Here is an 18,201-nt window from a genome sequence, read left to right as displayed (position 1 = left end):
AACCGACTGCGCCACCCAGGCGCCCTTAACTTAGCAAATTTTGGACAGATTTTTATACAACTTGACCTCATTGTGTAACATTTAATAAATAGTCCTTGTACAGTTCTAATGTTAGGAACTTTACCAGTCTCCACGGATAAACAGGTTGTCTCCGGAATTTTGTCTGAATGGTTTATTTCCATTTGCTGCATCTGTAACAGAAGTACAGTAGTCACCACGTAGTAAGTGTCTACCACGTGCCATGTGCTGTGCTTCCGGCTGGAGACACACAGTCTCTGTTTCTCCCCACAGCCCTCAAGAAGGGATCATCAGCCCCATCTCACAGTGGAAGGCTCAGAGGGGTTAGGTGACTTGCCCAAGGTCCTGGAGCTTCTAGTTAGAAGAATGTGAATTTGAATCTACTTTTCTGATTCCAAAGCCCAAACTCTTTCCATGGTGCCCAGGGGCCTCCCTCCCTCGTCCCGTCTGATGCACCCTTTGGCCCTTTATTTTCCTTCATGATTCATCATCATCTTAGAAGCTAAGAAACCATCTCTGGGGCTAGAACTTACCCTTGGGATGTGATCTTAAAAACTGTATTGCAGGTGGCATTTTTAAAGAAACTTTGGCCCAAACCTTTGCTTTGGCCATCCCAGGGTCTGGCTGCTGCCACCACTAAGTCTGAGAACAGCTCCTGGGGGCACAGTTCATTTTCTCCACACACCTGCCTTTCTGCAGCACCAGCTGAACTGACACGTGGATTTTCCAGTTGCAAGGGAAGGTAGGAGTTAGAGCGTGACCATTTTCACAAGACAGAAGATCTGGTGCGATGCAGAAAATCTCTGATAGTCTTGCTTCATTTTTAAGTCTCAAAGTGTGAAAGTAGGGAAGAGATGAATTTTTAAAAGTTGGTTGAAGAATTAGTACATTTACAGCGCACTTAATTGCAATGGCAGCTGCTGGTTAATTATCAGAATCGGCTGTCTTCATGGCTACCGTTTTAAGTAGTGAGCAAATGATTTAGGTAATCCTATCCCCTGCTTTCTAGGTCAAATAGTATCTTCCTGAAAATTCTCCTTAGTTCCTTCTTCCTCCTGATGTTTTCTGTGACCACTTCTGGACGTGAATCCCAGTGTGCTGTTCACATTCACACTGAGGCCCTGTGCTGGCATCATTTGAAAATCTCTGTCTTTTGTCTTTCTCTCTCTCTCTCTTTTTGTTTTGTTTTGTTTTGTTTTGTTTGGTTTGGTAGGGGAGTGGAGGAGGGAGCAGCATGGCTGTAATTTTTTGCCTGCCCTGAACATGAAAGCGGGGCATGCTGGGAAGGCTAGAAGTTCCACCTCTGGGGGCTCCCCCGGGGGCTTCAGCGGGTGCTGTTTACTCACCAGTGTGGTAAGACTCAGGGGTCACCAACTGGCACAGCTGCACTCGTGTTTGAAGGCCCACATGTCCACCTCTGGAGCCAGACCTGGCCAGGTAAAAATCGGGCTTGGCTCCCTAGCTGCTTTGGGCCTGTTCCTTAGCTCTGTCTGACTGGCCTCGTCTATGGAAAAGGGTGGATCTCAGCGGCTCGGGGCAGTAAGACGTACGGGGTGTGAAAAGGCTCCACAGGCGGATGCCTGGATTCGAATCCCAGCTCTGCCGCTGTGTAGATCCTAGAAAGGTTCCTGGATGACCCTGTGCCTCAGTATCCCCATCAGCAATTCTGGGGACCCTCAGGGCACCAGCCCTTGGGGTCGCTGTGAGGACGAGATGCAAATACAGTGCCCCTGAAGCAGCTTTGGACCACAGGTCTCCCCACACCACTGCAAGGACACATCCCTTACCTGCTGTGGTCCCGCCTCTGTCCTTGGCAGGGACGGGTTTAGACGGTGCAGCCCCAAAGGTCCATTGCTGTTTTGGGATTCAGGGATACAAGGAGGTATTGATTAATTACAGAAAACACGAACTGCTTCTCTGTAGGATTCAGAAAGAACCCAAGTGGGCTCATGGTGTGGTCACTTTTTCTGTTGTGGGTTGGCCCTTGAGCGAGGCACTATCCTTGGGGCCAAGGTCAAGAAGGTCAGTGACAGACATCCAGCAGCTGTGAGGCCTTTGGACTTTGCAGAGGGCCTTCTGCTTTCACTGGCCTATTTAACCTCATTTAATTCCCCCACGATCCTACACAGGGTCTAGGGAAATCCTCACCATACCAGGGAGTAAGCTGAGCCCCCAGTATCTGGGACCAGCTGTAATCAGGGCCCTGAGTCCGTTGGTGGTTAGCAGTTCTTGGTTCTCTTGTGGAGAATAACTAACTATTGGATAATGTAAGTGAAACTCTCGAGGCTTTTTTGAGTTTCCTTCCAGAAGGTTGACTTTGGAAGGAGGGCTTTTTCACTCCCTGGGTCTTTCCACCTGGGGGCAGCAGTGAGGCAGTCTTATAAAGCAGGATCTTAGTGCTTTTGTGTAGCTACGGTTTGGTTGAAGCTATCCAACAAGTGTAACTGTTCCCCATCTCCCCGCCTCCAACACAGGTGACTAAGTAGTGGCCCCTGGGCCTTGAGGAGCTGCTTCTACTCACATACTATGACGCCAGATGTGTGAGACATTTTAGACAATTCAGATAAAATGTCATGAAGTTCAGAGGAAAAATCAGGGAAGGCTTCCTGGAGGAGATAGCATTTGAATTGGACCTTGAGAAGCAGCTAAGACAGTGAGAGGTGGAAATAGGGCAGGGAAGGTCATGGAGGTGAGAAACCTCAGAGCCAACAAAAACTCATTTGTTCTCATTGAACCACTTGGTTCGTGATGGCGGGGAAGGAGGTAAGCTTGATGAGAGTGATCGGGCTCAGGTTGTGGAGGGCTTGGACTGTCAGACTGAAGATTTGGTCTTATTTTTTTTCTCAGTGGGCAGTGGGGACACATGGAAGGTTTTGCATAGGGGCATGGTGTGGTCAGAGTCCTGCACTAGGAAAATGAACCTCCTTGGGTGTGCAAGAAGAAGGTTGAGGTTGAAGGTGAACCTAGAGGGGTGAGCCAACTCTGACTAAGAAATAAGACTTGTCCTCTAGTGTCTCGGTCAGGCTGCTGATATCCAGCACATGGACCCCAGTATAAATGAGAAACTGTCCTATTGTCATGGTTCCAACATGTTTTTGCTTCTCTTACAGGAAAATAGTGGCGGAGTATGAGAAGACCATCGCTCAGATGATAGGTGGGTGTCGTGATAGGTGGGCTCAGGCCTCCCCGAGGCTTCTGACTCACGGGGAGGGCTCTGAAGATAGACTCTCAGCGTGTGTTCATCTTAGGCCCCTCTTAGAGCACAAAGTCCTTGAGGGAGAGAGCAAAGCATCCCAGAATGTGAGTCTGGGGGCCTCCTGGAAACACACACGAGCATGGCCCTTAGCATTATTTGTGCCTGTGAGAAGCCATGGTGGTCACCTCCAAGGCCACCATTGAGCCAGGACTGCCCACCTCACGGGGAAAGAGACTTGGGTCAGTTCCTAGGATGTTTGGGGGAGTTTTTGCTCATGGGAGACACTAAGAATCAAATCCCTAAACTCTAATTTAGACTCAAGTGACAAAATCCTCAGCCTTACGCAGGATAGTGGGACCCGAGACAGTGCCGCTGCCCGCCCCACCTCTCCCCTCCCTCCTGCGATTTACCTGATCTCACGGAGATGGGCACGAACTCAGAATCCATCTTAACCCGGAGCCCCTGGCAGCCAGTACCGACGCTGCTTTGGCCTGCAGTAAAAGGTGACCTCAAGTCACAACCGATACCCACCTGACGCTTTTTAAAAAAATAATAATAATGAGAAAAGATCCTGCAGAAGTTCCAAGCCTGTTTTTATACTGATGATCACTGTTCAAAAATGATGTTATGACTTGGCGGGGGTGGCAGGGAGGAATCTCTTTATTTAATTTGCTGCTTAGGTCCGTGATACCAGTTTTAAAAGAAACTTTTACTCCTAAGGACGTATGGAGTAAAAAATCCCAGCTCACTGCAGACCAGTTTCTGTGTCAAAGCTGGAGGCTGGGTTAACAGATGACTCCTCTCTCTCAAACGTTTGGATCCATGTCACACCACACCTCTGGCTTGTCCCAAAATAAATAGGAGAGCAGGCTTGGGAATGGTGAAGAGGCCGACAACTGAGTGCTTTCTATTCAAAGGAGCTCTAATTTTGATGTATTTTAATAAAGGCCATTTCTCCCAGATCTCAGGGAAAGCCCATTTGGGGTGTTTCTAAGGATCAGCCCATGGTATATGCTTTCTATCAAATGAAACTATTTTATTAAATTGTTATAAGAATTTATGAATACATATGGATGAGATAAAAAACGAAACTCTTGGAACTGAGACTGCCTGTAAAAGTGGTCAGGAAGAAGGATTTATGTCTTCCAATATACAGCGTTTGGCACACTGAGCACAACCTTTTGGCCTCCTGGAGTCTCGGACTGTGAAAATGCACCTCAGACCTACGGTGGCTCATCTGGAAAGATCTTGTGTCTCAGAGGTCTTCGCTGTTATTTTTGCTCTTGGTGATGACATTCGGGCCAAAGTTGAGATGGGGGTAAAAGGGCACGAGCCTTTGCCCCTGTGAGAAGGCTGCCCAGAGCCGTCTGTTACTGCTCAGCTGACAGTTTTGATATAAGCAGACATTCCTTCTTGAAAACCGAAGAGTAGGCTCTGTCTGCCTGCCTCAAGTGGTCTGTCCCTGTTGGACAGAAAAGATGATTCAACTCTGATTTCCTTGCAGCATATTTGCAGGTGAGAGTAGTTAGAAGAACATTTCAACTCTAGGCAAGCTGAGTGCGTGGAACCCTGACTCCAGGGGTTCTGGCTATGCACACCCACCCCCAGCACCCCAGCCCCTCCCCCAGGGAGACCTGGTATGTTTGGCCTGCGGATTCCTCTCTTCAAGAGCTGTGATTTCACTCCTCTGAGGCTTTTCCGGTTTGGGGGTGTTTGAGCACTCCCGGCAGCTCCATTAGACCCCTCCAGCATCCCGAGCGGCGAGTGGCACTGTCACTCCAGGGGGGTGTGACAGCGCACGTCCGACCCTGGTTCCCCATCCTCATGCACCTTCAGTGTCTTCTGCATCAACCACTTCTCAGACCTTGTACATCAGGTGACACTTCTGTGGCTCTCATCCCGTCAGTCACTGTTGCAGGGCATGTGGATGAGGGCTGCCGCGGGTTTCGAGGTCCTCGTCACCTTGCAAAAAGGCGGCATGGGGTTGAGGCACAGCTGGGACTTACTGTCGCTGTGGGTGGCACCTGCCTCCTTTCTGGGCAGGCCGTGAGTTCCCGTATGTGGAAGCACACCCACATGGCTCATCTGGGTCTCCTATCTCTCTTCTGGTTTTCACGCACCTCACCAGCATCCCTGCTGGGAGGGAAAACTCAGGCCCCAGGAGCTTGGCAGTTCGGGACAGAATGAACATCAGTAGTGTTTTGAAGTTAAAACCAGGTTCCACCCGACCTACACGAGCTCCTCCTGGCTCCCGCCCCGCTCTCTGGCTTCTGTGTAACCCTCACAAATGTTCCACGCCAGCCCGACATCTGTCCTGCCATTATTGTCCATTCTCGTGCCATGTTACTAAAACCGAGCTCAAATATTGACTATTTAGGGTTCAGAACAAAAAGAGACCTCTGTGCTTTTTGCGTTCCAGGTTGTTGCAATTGATTTTTTTTTTCTGCTTTCCTAACAACTGCTCTGATTATCTGTTTTGCTTCCATTTTCTGTTGCTTCTTGCCCTTTGCTTGCAAAACAAACAGGCAAGCCTGGTAAGTAAATGCTTTTCACCTAATTTAACACTTGCCCATCGCAACCAGTGTTGGTTTGTTTGTTTCTGTTTTTGTTACTTTTGCTATTGTGTATTTGCTGCATTTCTCCCCCATCCCCCCCCCCATCTCCCCACATGGTTTAATAATGTTTTGCTTGAAAAAGCCAGAAACCTCTCCAGGGGCATTGTTTTGTGGTTGAGGCTAGAGCCTTTTGAGTTTGGGGCTGATTTCCTGATTTGAAGAACCTGACTGCATTTGTAATTTATAAAAAGTTTGGTGATGCATTCTCACCTCCTCGGTCTCCTGGGAACTGGGAAATTCTATTTTTACAAGCGTTTATGGGGAGGACAGGAAACCTGAGGCAGGCTAAGTCTCAGATCCAGGAAATCAGATGGACTCCGTTTGATAAATGGCTCTTTACGAGCCAAGGGAAATGTATACATGGCCTCAGATCAGCCTGGAATGTGCATTGTGCAGTGTGCTGAGGACTAAGGAAGCAGCTGAAACTCAAAGAGTAAAAATAAGCGTTCAGTTACTGGTGAACCTTTGAAGCAGCTTTTCTTTTGGGAATCTAGGTGTGGCAAGCCGGCTGCTGGCAGCTTGGTTCTCCCTGTATGTTAAAAAGCTCCCCCTTTGTAAGTCACTGTGACGGGACATCACGCTAATTTGGGGGAGCTGGTGATGCTGTCAATAATGGGTCAGTGATCCTGGGTTCTTACTGTGTGTCAAAGGCTTTATATACATTTTCATTTACTCTTTCCCCAAATACCATGAGATAAATACTGTGAGCCCCTCTTTCAGCTCAGGAGGCTGAGACTCATGGAGGTTAAAAACCCTGCCCCAGGGTGGCCGGGCTGAGATGTGTCAGAGCCAGGGCAGAACCTGAGCAGTCAGGGTCTGGCTCCTGGGTCCTACACCTCTGCCTGGTAGCGGGGGCTCTGAGAGGCAGGGCTGGACGTACATCAGGCATCTTCCGGGCCTGTGGCTCTCCAAGCGTGGCCCCTGGACCTGCCGCCTCAGTGTCATCGGGAAACTTGTCACAGATGCAGAGCCTTGCAGACCTGCCAGACCAGAACCACTGGTGGGGGCACTGCAGCCTGTGTTCAGACAAGCCCCCCTTATTTGGGTGCACACTCCTGTGTGACAACCCTTTCATTTTGGAGATGAGGCCCCAGGCCCCTGAGAGTTGGGACTTTTGAGTAAGTTTATCTCACAGCTGGAGCTAAAACCCAGGATGTGCCCCCCCCCCCCAACCCTGGGCCCTTCCCTGCACAGCACAGGGCAAAATAGGCCTAACTGCAGGACACCGGAAGATGCCTATCTATCAGGAACCGTAGGGAAAGAACCCAAAACAGCATCCCCCTGCCTTTTTTTTTTTTTTAAGTTTTTATTTAAATTCCAGTCAGTTAACAGTGTGATACTAGTTTCGGGTGTACAAGATAGTGATTCAGTACTTCCGTGCAATAGCCGATGCTCATCACAAGTGCCCTCCTTCATCCCCAGCCTCCCCCTGCTTTTAAGGGAGCTCCCAGGCCTATTATTGGGAAGCCAGTGGAGAGACATGGTCATGAGCGCGGCTCTGGGTTTGGATCGGGCTGGGCTCCAGGGCCAGGCTCCCCTCGTTCATTCCCGGCACAGATGTGTTGAGGCATCCTGTGACTCAGGCATTGTCCTGGGCCCTGGGATAGAGAGGTGGACAAAACAGACTCCTGCAGTGTGCGTTCTGGGCAGACAGCCGGCAGACACACGGGCGCTTGCATGTCTGGCCGTTGCTGGCGAGAGAATGGACTGGAAAGTAGGGAGGAGGCGTTCCCCGCAGGTGCTCAGGAAGGCACCTCTGGGGAGGTGGCCTGGTGTCAGGGACCTGAGTGAGTGAGCTCTGGGACCACTGAGCCCTGGGGCAGGACCGCCTGGGGTGTGCCAGCCAGTGTAGCTGGGGCAGGTGGGGAGGGAGTTTGGATTTCATTCCCAGTGCACAGGGAGGACCCCAGGGGGCTCTGAGCTGGAGCCCGGTGACCCAGTTTGGACTTAAGGAAGTTTAGTTTGGCGGCCGGGTGCTGGCTTAGGAGCATTAAATGAACAAAACAGTGAGCAGGACGCCTGACGCGTGGGAGAGCTGGGTGCACGCTGGTTGCTGTTGTTAACGTCATTTCCAGAGCCATCCGCCCTACGGCGGCCAGCCCTTAGAGGTAGTCCTGGGCATCAGGACCCCCGCCCAGGTGACATGGGGCTGAGGGGGACAGCTCTGCAGAGCTCCTTCCCCCAAGAGTTCTGAGAGGGGGTTTCTCCTCCCTCCACTCTCTGTTGTCGCCAGAAGTCCAAACAGATGGGAACAAAAGGTTCCTCGCCCACCCAGACGGGTGACCAACGGGCCAGCGCACAAAAGATAGCGCCGTGTGGATGAGGGGCTTTTATGTGGCGTGGTCAGAGAATGCCTTTCCCATAAATACGAGATGGTTTGCAAGCTGTTTGCGGGGGAGTGTTAGCGGGTGGTGGCCCCGAGAGGTGGGGTCGAGGACGGAGCCGTTCCTTTTACTAGGATCAGCCACTCTGAACTGGGCCAGAATTCATTCTTTTGTACATAACTGAGAAACTCACTTTGTCAGAAAGAGCTCCATTTTTCTCAGAGTAAAGACATTTGCTGTATCAAAGAAAATGTCCATTTCTGTGCAAAGCAGAGTTTCAGGGCTGACGGTGATGTGGGCTTTGGTTCATGGGATGTTTTAAGGGATGAGGAAGTCTTTTTTCTTTTCCAATAACCATCTCTTTATTTTGATAACACATAGAAAGGCCTGTTCCTCAGAGCCCAGACTACTGTACCTTGTAATCTTGCTCAACACACAAGTCAGTTGTGATTTTTTTTCCACCTTATGGATCTGTTTGCTGTCATCAACTGAATAGAATCACTGGGGCCTTGAATGTGGATTTTTAAGGGTCTGCATCGATCAGGTTCAAGGACAGTGGCTAGTTTCCGTCCCATCTCACGCTGCAAAGGCCCAGGCCCGGGATGCTGGGCCTGTGGGTGTTGTTCCTTTAGAAACAGAGTCTGGGTGGGCTCGGGGAGTGGGGGGTGGGTCTGTCCAGAGTCTAGGATGCCCTGTGCTCAGGCTGAGTTGCATCTGAGGCCCCAGCTGCCCCTGAGACCAGGTTGGGATCCCCCAACGCTATCATCTGGATCCTTGTGTCTCTTGCCAGAGGATGAGCAGAGGGAGAAGTCCGTCTCCCACCAGACCGTCCAGCAGCTGGTCCTAGAGAAGGAGCAAGCTCTGGCCGACCTGAACTCGGTGGAGAAATCTCTGGCTGATCTCTTTAGGAGATATGAGAAGATGAAGGAGGTCCTTGAGGGTTTCCGCAAGGTGTGTTCGTGTCGGGGCAGAGTGGGACGCTGGATAGGGTGGGTGGGGGAAGCTGGAGCAGGTTGGGAGAGATTTATAGGGACCTGGACTTGGCGGTCCAGGGTTCCAGCAGCATCAGGGAGTTCTCAGGGTTCCCAGCACCCGGGGCATTTCTTCTGTGGGCGTGACCTCTGTCCTCTGTCACGTCAGAATGAAGAGGTGCTGAAGAAGTGTGCACAGGAGTACCTGTCCAGGGTAAAGAAAGAGGAGCAGAGGTACCAGGCCCTGAAGGTGCACGCGGAGGAGAAGCTGGACAGGTAACGCGGCCTCGGGTCCGCTCCCGGAGGCCTCTCAGCACCCCGCCAAGGCAGGCCGGGCACTCCAGTGGCACCGCTCACACTGGCTTGGGGAGGGCGGGTAATCCCCTTGTGTTTTTTCAGTGTGGCTTGTGATGATAGTGTACTCTCAGCATTTTGATAAGTGAAGGACACACATTGCAATTTCCAGGGCACCCACTCAAAGCACCGTGGCATCACGGGAATGGGGGCTGGGGGCAGGGGGTGCTCATGGGCTCCTGCTGCCCAGAGCTGGGAGGAAGAAGGTGGGAGGGGTCTATGGGGAAGGGTGATCGTTCCTGAGCATCCCCCCACCCTGTTTCCGCAGGGCCAACGCTGAGATCGCGCAGGTCCGAGGGAAGGCCCAGCAGGAGCAGGCTGCCTACCAGGCCAGTCTGCGGAAGGAGCAACTTCGTGTGGACGCTTTAGAGAGGACGCTGGAGCAGAAGGTAAGAGCCGAGGGCAGGGGGCCTCCAGGGGGTGGGGCTGGCCGGACCCTCAGATGAGCGAAGGCCGGGTTTCTCTTCGCTCCCTGCAGTTCCTGGGACAGGTTTAGATCTCGTGAGCATATGCTTGCTCTCCCTCTGGAAGATCCAGTGTAATGCTCGCCCCGAGACTGTCCTCCTTCCTGCCTTTCCTGGAATTGCTGTCTGCTCCGATGTTTATTGCTGGTTTTCATTCCTTGTCAACGTTGACCTGTCACACATTTACCAAGTATCTACAGTGTGCCAGGCAGAGTACCTTACCCCACATCCAGCGTGCTTTACTGGTGAGGGAATGGGGTAATCACCAGGCCATGTTGGGGTCAAAAGGGCCCCAGCTGTCCTCCGTCCATGGATGGGGGAACCCTCCTGAGATCCCTCAGCTTGTCCTGATTTCTGGTCTAGTGCCCAGTCCAGCATACATACCTTCTCCCTGGGTATCCGGAGGGGAAAACCCTTCCACCCAGGAGTGTCATATGAGTCTGAATCTGGGTAAGTGAGTGCCACACAGCTCCCTTCCTTAAGTGTGTCTCTAGAGGGAGTTCCCAGACAGCAACCCCATTCTGGTTGATTTACTGAGCCTTAGGAGTCCCTTGGATGGTTATCATAGAGCCCAGTGTCCTGGGGTAGCATCGCTTCTCATGCATTTGGGCCTTAAAGGGCAGTCATGGGGTGGGGGGCGCGTCCTTTGTGGGCAGATGGCATCTGAAGTCCAGCGTGTCTCCCAAATGGTCTGCTGACCCGGAAGCACCCAGTGGCCTCTGATTGACCCCTTTCCTGCGCCTATACCCAGCCAGGTTCCAGGGGGGCTGGCTATGGTCCCGAGGTGGGTCTGGGCCAAGCAGTGGGCATGTACTACCTCTCTCTTTGCCTAAATGATGTCAGGGACAGAGCCCTGGGTCTCAGGAGCCTCAGGTCCTCCCCCCCACCCCCACCCACTCCCCGCCATCCATTATGACCCTGAGCAAGCCTCACACTTGCCCTCAGGTTACATAGGTTTGTCATGTTGGAGGTTGAAACCCGAAGATTTGGAAGAGTGCCTCAAAAGGGAAAGAAGCAAAGAGGTGGGACTGGCCCAAATATGCCAAATCTCTTCAACTGCCTCGATCTTCCAGGCTCTGCTCCTTGTTCCTAGCAGGGAGCCCAGAGTCCGAGGCATCAAACACAAGCATTTGCTCATCCCATCGAAATTTATTGAGTGTCACTGCATTGCTTGTCTGGAGCGGGTGTTTATTTTTATTCTTTGGATATCGATAATCCACGTGTGGTATATTTGGTGACTCTTGAGAAGTGGAATATTCATTTAAAGTAAGGACCACATTCCCCCGTCATTTTGGGCAGGAAGGCGGTTGCGCATCAGATGTTTCCAGGTGAGAAATGTAGCAATATATTGGTTCCCTCCTATTTCTCTCAGGATTTGATGGTGTTTGAACTGCATCATGGTGTTAGCTCAAGTAATAGAGGTAAAACCAGAGTCGGGATAGATGTTTTCTAGGCAACCTGGCCTGTTCAGACTCTTCCACTTGCTAGATGAAGGTGATGCTACATATTCTGGCAAACTGAAAGGCAAAGAAGAAGGCTAGGTGGCCTGCCCAGTTTTGGAGAACAGAAAAGATACAAACAGATCTATAAACATAACTCGGTCTTAAACTAAAACTGGGGAGGAATGGGTTCATCACACACGTTCTCCCCTAAAGGACTCTGAGTGATACGGAGGGGTCGGTCTCTGTTTTAAAGAGATTCAGAAGCATGACCTCCCCGCACCAGGCCCTTCCTAATTGGAGGCACTGGAAACCTAGTGAGCTGAGCTGCACGATGGCCGTGTGCTAGGCAGTGGGTTGCTGGTGCCAAGATGGAGCTTGGAGAACCTCCAGGAATCTGTAGTGAGTGGGTCTGCTAGTGCCTCTCAGCTGTCAGAACATTATGTTTAATAAGTAAAATAGCAAAGCCGTCTAGGGGCCAGGCCAGCCTGAATTCACGCTCCAGGATTGCTGTGTCTGACCAGCTGTGTGACCTTAAATTAAGCACAACACTTAACCTCTCTGAGCCTCGGTTTCTCACTGGAAAGTGGAAATATCAGTGGCTCCCACAAAGGGACTGTTGTGAGAACCCAGCGGGGCCAGTGCTTGGGGCATGGTAAGCAGGTGACTGGCACACGGGAAGATGAAAAGTCCCCATCCGCGGCCCCAGCAGATGCTGTTGTGGCAAGAATCCTTCCAGGATTCGCGGTTAGAGCCACGTTCCCACAGTACATCATCTTCCAACAGACGTTTCAGTGCCTCTCAGAATCGAGCCTCGCAGAGCTGGAAACTCTAGAAGGGGGCAAGCTGAGGTGCTGTTCCAGGTGATTCTCTCCCAGTGGGGGCTGGTGGCTGGACTGCAGTGAGGGCTGCGTTTCTCTTCTATTGAGGACCTCTCGACTCTTCCCAATATGGACACAGTCACGGGTGGCACCCAGAGCCCAGCCTGGAAACAGGACACGTGGCTCCAGGCGGGACCGTGTCTCAGGAGGTTTCCACGATTTCCAAGGAAGGGCCCTGTTACAGTCTCAGGGGAGAGGCTTGTGGTTAAGCCTCACCTTCCACGGGGACCTCAGAAAACTGGCTGTAGTATGTTCCTGGGATACCAGAAAGATCTAGGCCCCTTGGAGAGGGCTGTTCGACATTGGCTGTTGAAGCAGATCTGCATCAGAGCAAAGCCTCACCTGCCCTTGGACTCATCCTGTTGGATCCCCACACTTAGAGCGTGGACGGTGTTGTCTGATCGTTGGTGTGAGCGCGTGGCTGGCTTCCCTTGCTTCCCAGCACGGGCAAGGCGTGGTGCAAGGAGCACCTGAGGCCATCTTGTGTCTCCCCCTGCCTCTCTCCCCGACTCCTCATGTCCACAGCGCCTCTAAATAATGCTAGCGACCCTATTCACGTAGAATTGCTTAACCCCTCCTGGTGGCATTTCTCAAACAGACCACCCAGGAGCTCACCCTGGACCATCTTTTGTGTCCACATCCTTCAGAGGCAAATAAAAGAAAGTGAACCCATACTAGTCAAGCCTCTACTCTATGCCGGTCACTGTGCTGGGGAGCTTTATGTTCTGCCTGCTTTCCATTCTCAGAGAGATGCTATCATCCACATTGTAGAGAGAAGGACACCAAGGCTCAGAAAGGTTGTGTAACTTGCTCAAGGTCACAGCTAGAGCTGGGACATGTACTTAGATGATTTGTCTCCATGTCATTTCTCTTACTGCGTTAGATAATTTCAGGGGGACCCAGAAACTTGGAGGGCCCCACCCCCCTGAAAAGCCCAAAGATCATTCTGATTGGCTTGATTTCCAACAGCCAGGAGATTTCAGCAACCTTTTTTTTTGTTTTGTTTTGTTTTCACTTTCAGAATAAAGAGATAGAAGAACTCACCAAGATTTGTGATGAACTGATTGCCAAAATGGGGAAAAGCTAACTTTGAACCAAATGTTTGGACTTGACCATTGCGTGCAATATGACCGTCGGCTCACTGCTGTCCTTCCCGTTACATGGACAGGTTCTGTTTTCACTTTTTCGTATGCACTACTGTATTTCCTTTCTAAATAACGTTGATTTGATTGTATGCAGTACTAAAGGAGACTATCAGAATTTCTTGCTATTGGTTTGCATTTTCTTAGTATAAATTCATAGCAAGTTGACCTCAGAGTTCCTGTATCAGGGAGATTGTCTGATTCTCTAATAAAAGACAAATCGCTGACCTTGGCCTTGCCATTTGTACATGAGTTCCCAGGGTGAGCAGCTTTTGGATTTAATATGAACATGTATAGTTTGCACGGGGACTCTTGCCTTAAGGAGTGTAAACTTGATCTGCATTTGCTGATTTGTTTTAAAAAAAATGCATGTTTCAAATAAAATTCTCTATTGTAAATAAATTTTTTTCTTTGGATCTTGGCAATACGTGTGGCTCTGATTTATTTTCTGGGAAGGGTTGAGTCTTTTCTGGCCTTTGTTAAAATCATATCAGATCTGGCCCTTCACTCTTCTCTGGCTCCCTTCTCTGTCCGTGGATTTAAAGAACATTTCCTTCGTTATTGTGGAAACCATTTGTAAGCTGTCTGTAAGATGGAAGCTAATGAGAAAGATGGACTTGCTCTTCAAATGATGGGGTGTTTTCGAATTACCGTAGATTTTGGTTTTACAAAGCCTCTCTGAGTTTTGACGCAAAAGTCTATTTCCCTTTACTGGCTCGAGGAAGTAGCAGGCTGTCCCTCTTCCTGTGTGTTCCTTAGCATATGACTGTCAACCTGGAAACATTGCCTAGTTCCCTCTAAAGGACCAGGCCCGGGCGAGCGGTTACCCGTGGGAGACAGGTAGTGAGGCCACTTTGGAGACGAAATCGGGACGTGCCCGCCGTTAGATTCCTTGGCTGCTCCTGACCTTCTCGGGGTCCCCAGGCTGGCCAGTGGGCATATGGGGGGCAGTGAGAGGATGGGAAGATGTCTTGTTTCCTAGGACACAACATCACATAATCAGCAGCTTAAAACCACAGAAATGTTTTCTCTCACAGTTCAGAGGCCAGAAGTCCCAAATCAGAGTGTCGGTGGGGTTTGCTCCCCCCGCCGAGGCTCTGAGGCAGAGTCTTTTCCTTGCCTCTCTCGCAGCTTCTGGACAGTGGCTGCAGTCCCTGGCATCCCGTGGCTGGCGGCTACGTCCCTCCAGTCTCCTCTGGGGCTCAGCTCCCTCTCCCCTCTCTTGTAAGGACACTGCTCTGTGGATTTCAGGCCCACCCCAAATCCAGGATGATCTCCTCTCCACATTCCCAGTTACATCTACAAAGGCTCTGTTTCCAAATAAGGGCGTGCTCACAGCTATAGTGGTGTTGGGCCGTGGAGGCATTTTGTGGGGAGCCTGAGTGTGCCAGTGGGGTGGGGTGTGCAGCGTGAACTTGGAAAGCAGCGCCAAGGCCCTGGTGGCCCTCAGCTCCGGGTGCCGCTCCTCGGGCCCAGCCACCGTGGCGGTGGGCTGCGCCCCTCAAGTAGGACCCCCCGACGCCTGACGGAGCAGGTGTCCCAGGCAGCACAGAGAGAGAAAGATGCAGCCCGCCTCTCTGGAAGAGAGTCCCAGCCTCTAGTCCCACTGTCAACCCCATGTCTGACAGGGACCCTGAGACAGGCCAGGGGGCGGCCTCCTCCCACCGCCCAGCCCCCTCTGCCGGGCCCCGTCTCCCTGTCTCCCTTCCTCGGGGCACAGCCGTGTCCCCTCACCCCAGTGCTCATTTGTCCAGACCAGACCCCTCCTCCACGCTCACCCCAGATTGTAATCTCAGCTGTGTTCTCACAACAGCCCAGCCCCTAGCTCTTGGAAGTTCCTCTGTTTCTTACAACTTAAATAACACATTTCTGGGGCACCTGGGGGGCTCTGTTGGTTGAGCGGCCGACTCGATTCTGGCTCAGATCCTGATCTCAGGGTCATGGGATTGAGCCCCACACTCAGCAATGGGTCTGCTTGAGATTCTGTCTCTGCCTCTCCCGCTGTCCCTCTCCCCACCCTGCTCATGTGCACACTCTCTCTCAAATAAATAAATAAATCTTTAAAAAAAAAAAATCTTCCACTGCTAAAAAGTCTAGAGATGCAGGTAAGGAAAAAACTCCATAATCCCCAAACCAAGAAATGATAACTGTTAATGTTTTTATACTTATTTTTCTATACTTTTTTCTCAGTGTATGAAATATTAATTTATCTTTATAAAAGCAGGATTATTTGGAGCTCTGCCGTGCCCCTGCATACCATTTTGTAAACCCTTTCCTCATGTGACGCTATAATGTAACCATCATGCGATGCAAACTTTTCTATCAATAAATATGGCTCTTTGTCGTCACTTCCAACGACTGCATGTGTCTCATGGTCGCAAAATGTATTTACGCAGCCGCCCACTGACGGACATTTACGTGGTGTCTGATGGTTTGCTGTCATTGTGCACGCACATTGCATTGAGTTTCCTTACGCATACACATTTATGAGCATGAGTTTTCCTTGGGCTGAATTTTTGAAGTGGATAACCTGGATGAATGCTGTCACTACGTCAGCAGCCGTGTTGAGCAAGCTGGCTTTGGGGCTCGTTGTAGTGGGGACGGACAGCCACCAGGGGGAGCTGTGGGGGCAGCGCAGTAAGAAACTCCGAAACTGTTCGGAGGCAGGTGGTATAGGATTTGGGCTTGAGTCAGCTGCTTCCGGGGGAGACTAAGGAAGCAGGGCTTTGTTCCGCGTTGGATGCTCTCCGGGCAGAGACAGCTCTCAGATGGGGTATCTCAGCACATCTTACCCAGACTAAGGCAAAGCTGTAATTGGTAAAGAAGGAATAGTTGTTCATACATATTAGCCAGGATGGAAGGATATCTGGTCCTTTCTGTGGTTTGGATAATGTTCATGTTCTGTGTGTGTTCAGACTGATTCTGGGGTGGTCTTGTTTTCTCTTGATCCATCACAGCGTGGCCAATTCTGACACCGAATTTCTGCGAAACTTTGTGTTCAGCAGGAGAACAGCGCGGCCTTGCAGGCACGCCAGGCTAGCTCCTGGATATCACACGCGGTTTTTCTCCTTTTTGAAGGTTATACGCGTTTTTAAAGTTTGGTACACCCATTGCCAAACAGGCCTTCACTAAGGTTGTACTAAAATATACCTCCTCCCCCATCCACACTCAATACACACACATATTCCATATGTGACCTTTGAGGCATAGATCTGTCTCTGGGCCACTCTGCCCGTCAGCCGGGCCTGGCCTAGCTTGGGACGCCCTGGCCCTGCCTTGGCCTCAGGCCCACCTGCGCGCTAGGCCCCCTCACTAGACCTACTCACAGAGTGCCTGGCCTTGGGAACCCCTCTGGGTTGAGAGCAGCTGCGGGTCCTGCATTCACTTTATAGAATACCACACGTGTTTGCAGATGCTCACCCGCATGATGGCCGCTAAGGACTATTTCAAGTATTTTGCCTTGCTGAGTGAGTGGGAAGAGCAGGAGAAGGGAGCACCTGACGCCCATCCAAAGCTCCCCCGGCAGCCGGCATGACAACCTCTGAGATTCCCTGCAGCTCTTAGAAGTCCGGTTTGCCAAGTCAGTTGAAATCCTGAAGTTCGAACATCATTTTCTTTTTCTTTCTTTTTTTTTTTTTCCCCTGGCTCAGCATTTCCTTAGGGCTCTCAAGTTAAAGATGACGTGACTGAGATACTAAGTTTACTCCTGAAGACAGAGGGGGTGGGGAGGGAGATAGAAAAGAGGGAGGTGGTCACTGTGACCGCGATGGGGGGGCTCGGTGGAGGAAGCCTCTTTTTCTTTCAAGTTTGGGCCTCAGCCCCTTAGGCGTGAGATGTGAGGGGCCCAAGGCCATGCAAGGAGCACCCTAGCCTCCACCCTTTCCAGGCACGGAGAGAAGTGATCAGCGCTGTGCGTGGGACAGCTGACAGAGGTGACAGGCCCGAGTGCGGGCTCAGCCTCCCTGACAGTGCTTCTTTCACTTAATTGTCAGCCCTGGTAGGATGCTCAGGTTTTCTAGCAAAGCCTCTCTGCTTTCCAGGACATCCCACTTGACAAATGGAACAAGGCGGGGAGGTTCCGATGAGGGCAGGGTGGAGGTATGCACACAAGTAGGAGGAAAAGACTGTTCACATTTGAGGCGCACAGGGCTTCCTTGGGGTTTGCACTCTCTGGCCTTGAAACAATCTGGTGAATAGGAGCTATTTTTACTTCTATTTTACAAGAAGGAAGCAGAGGCTCCGGGAGGTTAAAAACCTGGGGATTTGACCGGGCCGCTCAGGCAGAAGATGGGGCCGCCGGGACGGGGCCTCAGCTCTTCAGTGACTGCGAGCCCCTTTGCGTTCCTCAGGCTGACAGCTGTCTTTATAAGGGAGCCCGGCAGAAAGTGGTGGGGAGAGAAGGCACCGGGAAGGGAGTGCGCCCCCGTGCCCGCAGTGGTCCTCACACCCATTCTGTCCTTAGACTGATTGGCAGCCCTGTCTTCTTGAGCCTGAGCTGCCCCTGCTACTGTGTTCAAGGACACTGAAAACCCCGCTCTTTGTTCAATAGCTGGGAATGGCTGTGGGGCTCCCTGCAGTGTTAGGCAGGTGTGAGTGAGGGGCTCCGCTCTGTCTGGTCTTCACGTGTTTCCCTCGGCGGTCCTGTGGCCCCTCTCCAGGCTGGCGGCACCTGACGGGGCCCCTGAGTCCCCTAGGCTGGAACAGCAATGGCAGAATACAGAGAATCCACATCTTTTGGGTTTATTAGGAGCTGGGAAACACAACCTGGAGATCAAAGAGGTGGGGCTAGACAAAGCC

At 51.4% G+C, this 18,201-nt stretch overlaps 1 protein-coding gene across 3 annotated transcripts in view; it reads left to right on the top strand.

Annotated features, from left to right (window-relative positions):
• Positions 1 to 13,829, top strand: part of TACC2 (transforming acidic coiled-coil containing protein 2) — a 191,952-nt gene extending 178,123 nt beyond the window's left edge. For all 3 annotated transcript variants that reach the window (XM_088019900.1, XM_028121809.2, XM_028121807.2), the window contains 5 exons: positions 3,129 to 3,172; positions 8,944 to 9,104; positions 9,294 to 9,400; positions 9,747 to 9,867; positions 13,284 to 13,829. In XM_088019900.1, the coding sequence (XP_087876026.1) occupies positions 3,129 to 3,172; positions 8,944 to 9,104; positions 9,294 to 9,400; positions 9,747 to 9,867; positions 13,284 to 13,349 (499 nt within the window). In that variant the 3' untranslated portion in view covers positions 13,350 to 13,829. The remainder of the gene's footprint in view (positions 1 to 3,128; positions 3,173 to 8,943; positions 9,105 to 9,293; positions 9,401 to 9,746; positions 9,868 to 13,283) is intronic.
• The last annotated feature ends 4,372 nt before the right edge of the window (positions 13,830 to 18,201 follow it).

Source organism: Eumetopias jubatus, unplaced genomic scaffold (genome assembly GCF_037043125.1).
Source record: "Eumetopias jubatus isolate StellerSeaLion01/CBP00866 unplaced genomic scaffold, mEumJub1_p1.0 scaffold_17, whole genome shotgun sequence".
Taxonomy (NCBI): Eukaryota; Metazoa; Chordata; class Mammalia; order Carnivora; family Otariidae; genus Eumetopias; species Eumetopias jubatus.
The sequence above is the reverse complement of the archived record's forward strand: the minus strand, read 5'-3'. Positions and strand labels throughout refer to the sequence as shown.